General features: G+C 29.7%; 2 protein-coding genes across 3 annotated transcripts; both read right to left on the reverse strand.

Moving 5' to 3' along the window:
• Positions 1–1477: 1477 nt before the first annotated feature.
• On the reverse strand, positions 1478–7968 carry LOC106636422 (uncharacterized). The gene is made up of 2 exons (XM_089588454.1): positions 7945–7968; positions 1478–3411 (listed from the first exon to the last, which is right to left on the reverse strand). The coding sequence occupies exon 2, from the start codon at positions 3140–3142 to the stop codon at positions 1559–1561; it is 1584 nt and encodes a 527-aa protein (XP_089444580.1). The 5' UTR covers positions 3143–3411; positions 7945–7968; the 3' UTR covers positions 1478–1558.
• Positions 6262–9924, reverse strand: LOC106636425 (uncharacterized). Of its 2 annotated transcripts, XM_089588456.1 has the most exons (3): positions 9549–9924; positions 6802–8230; positions 6262–6627 (listed from the first exon to the last, which is right to left on the reverse strand). In XM_089588456.1, the coding sequence occupies exons 2-3, from the start codon at positions 7755–7757 to the stop codon at positions 6531–6533; spliced, it is 1053 nt and encodes a 350-aa protein (XP_089444582.1). In that variant the 5' UTR covers positions 7758–8230; positions 9549–9924; the 3' UTR covers positions 6262–6530. The 2 variants fall into 2 exon arrangements, with proteins under 2 accessions (XP_089444582.1, XP_089444581.1); XM_089588455.1 differs by having other exon boundaries at positions 6262–8230.
• Between the last annotated feature and the right edge of the window lie 1356 nt (positions 9925–11280).

Below are 11280 nucleotides of genomic sequence, written 5' to 3' on the forward strand. Positions count from 1 at the left end.
TGCACCTATTGTAGTTCTGGTTGAAATTTTGATTATAGAACTGAAATTTCAACTAAAATGAGATAAGTCTATGTTGACGAGAAAATTGAAGTTAAACGTGTCAAAGCAGTAACGACAACAATAAATACAAACTAAAGCTAAAGTAAAAATAACATACAATACACACAAATATACACATCATCAGAATATAGATGCTTTTATGTAGGTCTGTAGGTATACAATTTTGTCTCGAACATCAATTGTAGGGGCACTAAAAAAGTCGATCGTCGGGTTTTTTTCGGGATTATTATTACTTATAAAAAAAAAAGATTAAAAAAAAAAATTAAAAAAAAAACATACTTAAGCCTTGATAGCAAGCGGGACCAGGAAAGTAGTTTTTTATTGCAAAATAATTGTATTTTTTCGATTTTTTGTTGAACACTTGTAGGTAATAAAAGTATTGTTTTAAGAGGAAAATTTTCAAGAAAAAATTATTGGGTAATAATTTCGCTAAGTATAATAAATTAAGAGTTAAAAAGTGGTTTTTATTATTGAAACAAGCCGAAAATATAAAATTATTACAATAATAACAATTAATATTTACTCACAGCACTTAAATTTTATAAGACCTGGATACACAATCGACTTATATTTTATGTAACGAGTGTTGAGAATACAATATACTTACTATTTTTTAGCAAAGACTTACAAAAAATTTTAAAATCACTTTTTTTAGTCATCGGAACAATTATGTAGTATCGATGTAACAATAATAATGTTGAACAAAGCTTCACCTTCAAAAATAAAAATTAATATTTGGAAAAATATTTTAAAAAATTTGGTGGGTGGATAAACATTAATCTATACTATTAAAAATTTTTGTAAAATACATTTGTTCATTCATACATATGTTGAGATTATTTTTAACAACAGTCCGTTCACTTTGAAAAAAGATAGTCCATCTCGTGTTCTGTCAATAAAAATATTTATAAAATATTTCCAAAAAAGTTTGATAGGAAAACATTTCACAATTATTTAAAAATAATTAATGTCAGCTTAATATTATTCTTTTATTAGAACATCTTCATCGTCATTTCCAGTTTTTCGCCCCTTAATTATAATATTGTAATTAAATTTACAAGTGACATAATTTTTTTGTTAAGTCCGTATTCAGATGCGTACACGTTTTTATGGTCATAAGATATTGTGTATACATTCATCTTATCAAAACATCCTTTGTAGGAAATATAGACTGCCTGCATATTACAAAAATATTAATCCTACGGGTGTATGAAAAAATCATGTCTATCTAAATTAAACTTATCGTCTTCAGACGAGGAGTACAATTATGTGTTTATACCAAATTGTACGATACTTGTGGAGCCATAATAAAATGATTTAAATAAGTTCATTCTCTTTCGTGTACGTCGATTTCTTCCTTACTTTTCTGTGTTTACAAGAGTATTATCTTTTACAATAAAACGAGCACATACCTTAGTTTTCTAGAAAATATTCTGTTTATTTGCCATTAAAATAGTAAAATTTTTGCGAAACTCAAACTTAATATTAAACACAATTTTTAAATAATACTTTCGCTAGTATGCGTGCGAGTATGATGTATAAGATTGTGTTTTTCAGTAAAAGATTTACCGCATTCGTGGCATCTATAGAGTCGATCACTGTTGTGAACTAGACTATGCCATTTGAGATTACATTTGCCAAGAAAAGATTTGCCGCAAATTTCACATGGCTTTTCTTTGTGGTTTTGTAGGTGCCTGATAATTTCCATTTTACCAGTGAAAAACTTGCCGCAATCGTTGCATTCAAAGCACTCACTGATTCTCTTGTGAATAAAAGTATGTTCTTTTAGTGTAGAACTGTGAGTAAAAGATTTCCCGCAAACTTTACATTTGTAAGGCTTTTCGCCTGTATGGATACGAGTGTGCGTTTTTAATGAACTGCTTTGAGAAAATGATTTGCCGCAGATTTCACATTTATATGGTTTTTCATGTGTATGAACTCGTTTATGCGTTTTTGAATCAGATACTTGATTGAAAGATTTGCCGCATATTTCACATTTATAAGGCTTTTCACCTGTATGAATTCGAGTGTGCGTTTTTAAAGTACTCCTTTGAGAAAATGATTTGCCGCAGATTTCACATTTATATGGTTTTTCATGTGTATGAACTCGTTTATGCGTTTTTAAATCAGATAATTGATTGAAAGATTTGTCACAGATTCCACATCGGTATGGCTTTTCGCCAGAATGGGCACGTATATGTATTTTTGCATAATAGTGGGTAGTAAAAGATTTGCCGCAAATTGTACATTTATATGGTTTTTCATGCGTATGAACTCGCATGTGCACTTTTAAGTGGGATGTTTGACTAAAATGTTTGTTGCATATTTCACATTTGAATGGCTTTTCGCCTGTATGGGTACGAGTATGTATTTTCAGGGTATGGCTTAGAGGAAAAGATTTTCCGCAAATTTTACATTCATATAACTTTTCATGTGTATGAATTTTTTTATGCTTTTTTAAATCAGATAATTGATTATAAGATTTGCCACAGATTCCACATTGGTATTTTTCGCCAGAATGGGCACGTGTATGTATTTTTGCATAAAAGTGGGTAGTAAAAGATTTTCCGCAAATTGTACATTTATATGGTTTTTCATGCGTATGAACTCGCATGTGCACTTTTAAGTGGGATGTTTGACTAAAAGGTTTGTTGCATATTTCACATTTGTGTGGCTTTTCGCCTGTATGGACGCGAATGTGTTTTATTAGAGTGTATTTTTGTGAAAAAAGCTTCCCGCAATCGTTGCATTTCAAATTCGCATTGTTTGTATTATGGTTCATAGTATGTACCTTCAAAAGATGTGATTGAAAAAAAGATTCGTCACAAATTCCACATTTATAGGGCTTTTCACGTGTATGAAAGCGAGTATGCCTATTAAAACTAGACTGATTGGAAAAAGGTTTTTCACACAACCCACATTTGTAAGGTTTTTCGCTTGTTTGGATACGAGTATATACTTTCAAATTAAATGATTTAGAAAAATATTTTCCACAGATTTTACATTCATGCAGCTTCTTGCGTGTTTGCCAGCAACCATGCACTTTTATATTTCGTTGAAAGATTTTCCGCATAATTTGCATTTGTAGGGCTTTTCACTAGTATGGGTACAAGTATGATTTGTCAATTCACTCATGCAAATAAATGACTTTTCACAATTGATACATTTATAATGTTTACTGCCGATTATCGTTGTGCTTATTATCTTCCATTGTAAATATTATCATTCATTAAATTTTTCAGTAAGCGTTGACTAAGATTGTAGTAGTATTCATGATATTTTTATACATCTTTTTGATATTATCCGCTAGTGCAGTTGAATCTGAATATTTTCATAAAACCAAAGAAGTTCCTGAAAATAAAAATTTAATTATCACAAATACTTAATTGTTGATTACTTTTACAAAAAAGTGTAACTTTTAAATGTATGTATTTGACGCAAAATGCAAAGTTGCAAAGAGTGCCACGCCACATACGTGAAAATACGATAATTTTATTGATTCCGCAAAGAAAATGTGGAACATGTAAACTCTCGGGTCGTGATCGCATTCGCTGCTTATAACAAAGGGATTTTTTTATATTTTCTATCTGCAACTTGCCTCGTGAGATGAAGGCAAGAGTTTTCCAGTGCACGTAAAAAAAAAAATACTTTCCTGATAAGCAGTGGGCGCGAATTTTTACTTGAGGATAAATGTAGCACTTTCGCTAAAAGATGACTCGGGAAAAAATCGTTGCAGAAAATATGGAAAACAACTCTTTGTATAAAAAAGGCCAGGTTCTATACAAATCTTGAAGCCAGTTTTAAGGGTACTTCAACCGAGACGGGTCTTGCAGCGACGGTTGGCACTACAAACCCACAAGATGTTATACCATAAACTTTGTACAACTCAAATTAAGCTATCTGAATATAAGCGTACGATCTGAATTTTTTGGAGGATGAAATTTTATAAAATTCTCCCACATTTTTATTAGCGGGATTATTTTATTAATACGTTAAAAATTTAATTTGTTTTCACATATTTTTCAATCACATTAAAATGTGTTGGATTATATCATATTGAAAATTTACAAGAAAAATACTCATATTTTTCATAATTAAATTTGTATATTAATACGTTAACAAACTCATTTGCATTCTTATTATTTTATTCTAATACATGTACTATCCTATAATGATGAGAATAAATAATAATCGATAATTTTATGCTAGTGATGTAATTTAACGGTAATTATGCCGTCCTTACATCCGGAGTATAGAGCCCAAGAAATCTCTAATAATTATTTATGCTAAAAAATGTCAAATAAAACAAAAATAATGACTTTTCATCTATTATGTGATTCAAGTTTTATTTAAAAAATTAGCAATAAATTCAAACAGATTTTAACTTAAGAACTAAAGTATATGTAATTTATTGTAAAGTAATATGATATATGATCGCTTGTGCCCACTTTGTCTCATACTGTAGCTAATAAGAGCAAAACCACAAATTCACTTGAATATTGCCAAATACTGAGAATGCTCCGATGATATATGATCCAGTTTTCATATTTACAATACATAACTTAAGTAAAGGATAGTGCTATTCCCTGCGCCCCTCGTGCCAACAGTCACTATAAACAGAGCTATAGTTTCCTCACAACTGGTTTTATGATTTTTGTATTGTATAGGACCTGACTTTTCGTACATGTAAAAGTTATATTCTATATTCGCTGGTCGTTGTTCCGTTGGCGGTACGGAAAAAAAAACTATTTCTGATAAATAATGAAATAATAATCATTGTTACCATCAATAATTTTTGGACAAATCTGTCGTTATTTTATGCAGTTCACGATATAATATAGTTTTCAAAATTAAAATCAAATTCAGACAAATTTGAGCCTGCAAACTTGAAAACTTTTCCACTAAAACACTACTGCAATATTTAAATTAAATATAAACTTGAAAATTTTATTTTCATAAACAAAGTTATAATTACTTTAACTTACGATCTTAAGCGGCAAACAGTTAATTTTTGACTTTTGATTTCTTCTTCCTTAGCAGTGAATCAAAAATTTTCAACCCCACTTTGGTTATTAATGTAAAAGGCTAGAACAGTACTAGGTCTATTTGAGACACCAAAAGCCACAACGTTTGATTTTTCGTTTTTTCAATTGTAATATATCAATGTACACTTTGGACCTGTACAATAATTGTTTACAGATCTTACGAGCATCTTGTAATCTGAAACTCTATTGCGTGAATCGTACTGCTTGCACTATACAAGAAAATTAATTTGGTGGTATATGAAAGCCGCAACGATTGTAAAATAATATTAATTCAACAAATGTAAACTAACCTCGTATTATAGGTGAGGTACCTTATTTATTCTCACTTTGGTAATGCAATGACACAAGAGAAAGCCAGAACTTCTTATACGCAAAATTCATGTGTCACTCTACGCATTTACGATCGCCGAAACTCGATGAATCATCAAAAGTAGAGAACACCTTATACGAGAGTGGACATGGCGTATTCTAATTGTGGGAATTTCAAATCTTTAGCTTATAATGGCCATAGAGTTTGGTTATTTTAAAAGTAACATAATTATTTGTTGTATAGCTATGTCTTGGGTCCAGAGACATTTAAAAAAATAACACTTTGGCTTTTAATATTATTTTAACTTTTATACTTTTAACTTTTGAATACGAAGTTGAGAGCGTTAGGCTCTAAAGAATTATATAAATATTGTAAAATATTGTTACATCACGTTAATTATAGCTCTAATTTAACTGTCATTTAACTATTCATTCGTTAACAGTGTAATTCGTATAAGCTATATGTAACTTAGCAACGCAACTCTTCTCTAAGAGAGAAAAATTTCTACACTCTTATTTTGCAAGTATTTTCAAGGATGATGATGATGACAATATTAATAATAATTTAAAAAGAATAATAATAATCATCATCATCATCATAATGCTATAATCACAACAATTAAAATAACCATTATTATAATATTAACAATGATTATAGTAATAAATACGACGCATCTTTAGAAATAAAACACAGATATTTTTATAAGTGTTTGAATTGTTTGCCAGGAAAGACAGCTAAATAAACATTGAACAACACATTTAGAAATTTGTGAGAAATGCATTTTTAATTAACAAATATTTTTGCACATTTTATTATAATAGTCCATTTGTATTAAAAAGCTATTTAAACAAAGTCGACAGCAAATATAATTTTACAATTAATTAAAAGTCATTGAAATTAGATTAACCATAATTTTGAGTTCTAATATCATCCTCGTCATTCCTAATTTACACGAATTATGTCCATTTAATTGGTAATTTATCGTATTAAGGAGCAGATTTACAGCCGCATATGTTTGCATATAACAGACACTGATGTAAATTTTTTGTTTTCTAGGACCCAGAATGATAAATTTTAAAAATTATGAGATTTTCAATAAAATTTAGTATACATACTCAAAACAATTTGTAAATAATACTTTCGCTATTATGGGTGCGAATATGACGTATAAGATTGTATTTTTCAGTAAAAGATTTACCGCATTCGTGGCATCTATAGAGTCGATTGCTGTTATCAACTAAACTACGCCATTTGGAACTACATTTGCCAAGAAAAGATTTGCCACAGATTTTGCGATCACATGATTTTACTACGTGGGTATGTAGGTGCCTTATAATTTTGTTTTTATCAGTACAAGACTTGCTACAACTGTCGCATTCAAAACGCTCGATCTTTTTAGTATGAAGTAACGTATGTCTTTTTAGATTAGAACTATAAGCAAAAGATTTGCCGCAGATTTTGCACGTGTAAGGCTTTTCGCTTGTATGGACACGAATATGTATTTTTGCATTATAGCGGGTAGTAAAAGATTTTTCGCAAATTTTACATTCATACAACTTTTCATGTGTATGAATTTGCTTATGCTTATTTAAAACAGATAATTGATTATAAGATTTGCCACAGATTCCACATTGGTATGGCTTTTCGCCAGAATGGGCACGTATATGTATTTTTGCATTATAGCGGGTAGTAAAAGATTTTTCGCAAATTTTACAATTATATGGCTTTTCCCGTGCATGGACTCTTTTATAGTGCGTTTTTAAGTGACCTGACTGGCCAAAATAAGTGCTGCAGATTTCACATTTGAATGGCTTTTCGCCTGTATGGGTACGAGTATGTACTTTCAGGGTATGGGTTTGAGAAAAAGATTTGCCGCAAATTTTACATTCATACGGCTTTACTCCTACATGGACGAGAATGTGTTTCCTTAGAGCCTGTTTCTTTGCATATGACTTACCGCAATCGTTGCATTTAAAATTCGCATCATTTATAATATGGTTCTTAGTATGTATTTTTAAATGAAATGATTGAGAAAACGATTTGCTACAGATTTTACACTCAAATGGCTTTTCGTGTGTATGGAAGCGAGTGTGCCGTTTTAAGCTTTGTTTCGAAGAATAAGATTTCGGGCAGAATGGACATTTGAATGGCTTTTCGCCTGTATGGGTACGAGTATGTACTTTCAGGTTATGGGTTTGAGAAAAAGATTTGCCGCAGATTTTACATTCATATGGCCTTACGCCTAAATGGACGAGAATGTGTTTCCTCAGAACCTGTTTCTTTGCATATGATTTATCGCAATAGTTGCATTTAAACCACGCATCGTTTGAATTATGTTTCATGGTGTATGTTTTTTGATGAAATAATTTAAAAAAAAATTTTCTACAGATTTTACATGCAAATGGCTTCTTGTGTGTATGCAATCGAGTGTACTGTTTTAAATACTGTGCAAAAGTAGAAAATTTTGGGCAGAATTTTTGTTTATATGCTTTTCAACAGTGGGGACTCAAGTATGAATTGTTAACTTACTTTCGCAAATAGATAACAATTTGCAGTAATCACATTTATAACGATGTCTGCTCGAATGTATTCGTCAAGTTTAGTTTCACAATAGAATGTATCATTTAATATTTGCACATCAGGTGTTGCACATCTTTAATCTTATTGGCTCTCATTATAAGTATTATACTCCGTTAGATTTTACAGTAAGTGTTGACTCGGATTTTGGTAATAGCTATGATATTTTTATACCCGATGTTGATACATTCCTCTAGTGCAGTTGAATCTAGATATTTTGGTAAAACCAAGGAAGTTCCTGAAAGTTCAAATTCACTATTACATAAAGTAATTCGCTTTACAGTAAAAGAAAAAAATCGCTAACATTTACAATAGATGGACTTAAATGTGTTGAAAAATACTTGCAAATGAATACTATTTGAGTGAAATGTAACGTAAAGTTAGTTGGTCGGTTTGGAAATAAAACCATATAATGCCATTGTTACGGAGGTTTTTATTTTGGTTATATTTATTTGTATGAAAGCAGAAAAAAATATAAATTACAAAAAATTTATACCATGTTTATAATACTTATTTTAACGAGCAGTAATGTATTTGGTATGTATTTTTGGTAACATAAATTTTAAAAAAATGCATGTACCCTTCACACCATTACATCACAAAGGAAAAGCGAGATGAATTCAAAATAATAATCTTCTGCAGACTTAAACAAAAAATGATACCTATGAGATTCATAAATATATGGAAATTGGTCAATATAAAAATATGGCCTTAATTTCTTATCCTTTGTTTTTTTTTATTATATCGAGGTTAAAGACTTTTTTTTAAAATTATAATATGTTTTATAATAAGTGCAGATGTTAAAAACAAGTTTATGTTGATGATATATATTCAAGTGGTAACGTTATATATATATATACATATATATATATATATATGTGTGTATATATACATATGTAAATTTAATCAATCATGCAACCTTAGAAAGTTCCAACACATTGTTTGTCTGGTGCAATAACTATAAATACGAAAACAAATTAGTTTGCCTGTAAGCCACTTTGTAAAAATCATAAAATCAAATCATTTTTTATTATTTCTTCAAAAGTAAACTACTATTATTTCAGTAGGAATAATGGAAAATTTCACACCAGTGAAATTTATACAGTTAAACAGTAATTTATCTATAAACAAGATTTTTATATTTTATCGGCCCAGGCCGTGTACACATGTGGAGATATATTTCACGTTCGCTGTTCCACCAGCGGTACAGAAAAAAAACTCTTTCTAATCAACAATAACAATAATAAAAATAATAATAAAAAAAAAATTAGTTGTTCAATGTTACTAATTGTACTACTAATAATTAATAGTATTTTTTACGAAAAACGTAATTATTTTATGCAGTTAACAACGTGATTGAGCTTTTAAATTCCAACTTAGACAAATATGAGGCTGCCAACTTTTAAACCACACGGAATGTTGTCGACAGCAATTTATCATTAATGCCATCAATGCTAAACGTTTTATATGAAAAAAATACTACCGTTATCGTGTAATTCTTAGTAGACCTTAAAATTTTATTTTAATAGTGAAAAGTTTGAATGTCTTTAACTTACGATTTTTATAGAGAAAAAGTTAATATTTGACGTCCGTTTTCTTGCACAGCAGTAAGACGAAAGTTTTCAAATCCTTTGTTGTTATTTCGTTATCCAAGTGAACAGCTACAACATGACTTGGCTCACTTGAGGCACCAAAAACTACTAAGCAAACCCTTATCTCGTTTTACTACTTTGTTGTGTATTTCAGTTTCGCGACAAATATTACGAGTGCCTTATAATCTGAAACTTTACTGTATCTTTCGCACTGCTTAAACTATACACAAAAACCAATTTGGTGGTATGAAAACTGCAACGATTGCTTCATAACATTAGTTCAACTAGTGTAAACTAACCTCGTATTATAGCTGAGGTACCTTACTTATTCTCACTTTGGTAATGCAATGACACAAGAGAAAGCCAGAACTTCATATACGCAAAGTTGATGTGTCACTCTACACATTTACGATCGCCGAAACTCGATGAATCATTTAAAGTAGAGAACACCTTACACGAGAGTGGACATGGCGTATTCTAATTGTGGAAATTTCAAATCTTTAGCTTATAATGGCCATAGAGTTTGGTTATTTTAAAAGTGACAAAATTATTTTGCTGTAAAGCTGTGAGTTTAAGTCTCAAGACTTTTAAGAAAATTTCAGTTTGGCTCTGCATATTTTGCAGTTTTTAACTCTTAACTTTTAAGTACAACGCTCAAATCTTCAGGCTCTAAAGATTTAATACAAAATATTGTCATGTTATCACTTTTATTAAGTTTCAAGTAAAATCAGATTAGTTTATTTTTGTGTGCAAATTTAAATGAATTATGTGAATTTTTGTTTGAAATTTAAAATAAAAATTTTTCGTTTGAGAGGAAAATTTTTAAATAAAAATAATTTTTTTGAATAACAATTCCGCTTAATATTAGTGGATACTTTGAAAAATTGAAAAATCTGTAGTGTTTTTGACATAAGTAGAAAATATTTAAGTATAAAAATAATGAAAATTAATACTTACTCAAATGTCATAAACCTGGAGTATTTACTAAACCCACATTTCATACAACAAGCGCTAGGTCTGATTAGAAAATTGGAAAGCAACAGCAAAATTTTATTAAAAATGAACAAATTGCAACTTGCTTTGCTGATATTAGGAGATACGTACACATGACACTTGTAGATAGTTTCTAGTGATTACAAAATAAAATTTTCAACTCAAGGAATATAAGCCAAATGAAATGTTTTTGATCGAATATAAACTTTTTATACTTTCTTTCGATTGTTCTGTACTAGTTGAGACAGGAAAAATTAATAGTCTCTTGAAGGTAAGGCACTATTGATAAACCAGATGCAGCATATAACAAAATAAAATATAAAAAGTAAAATTAATATCATTGTCATATTACTTTTTAATTCCTTTTGTCTTTTCAAGAATTGAAAGAAAAGTCTTTAAAATCAGAAGTGAATAGTGCAATATTAAATCAACCGCAAATTAAGAAAAAAATGCATGTGATAATTCAGTTTTTCACAATTATTCACTAAACTTTTTAAACCTCTTGAATAATCTTTTTTTGAAAATTTTAAGACATTAATTCTAACCATCTCTGTTGAAATGTATACCTTGCTCATAATTATACCTTTGTCACGTGCTGAAGCTGCTTTTAGAATTTTTTATGCATTTTATGCTTTCGCATTATGTTATGTCTAAAAGCTGCATATCAATAAGTAACTCAAACATTTTAAAACCTTTAGTCTTA

This window comes from Copidosoma floridanum, unplaced genomic scaffold, assembly GCF_036245765.1.
Source record: "Copidosoma floridanum isolate Cflo_tuat_1 unplaced genomic scaffold, Cflo_Japanese_pri ptg000007l, whole genome shotgun sequence".
Classification (NCBI taxonomy): Eukaryota; Metazoa; Arthropoda; class Insecta; order Hymenoptera; family Encyrtidae; genus Copidosoma; species Copidosoma floridanum.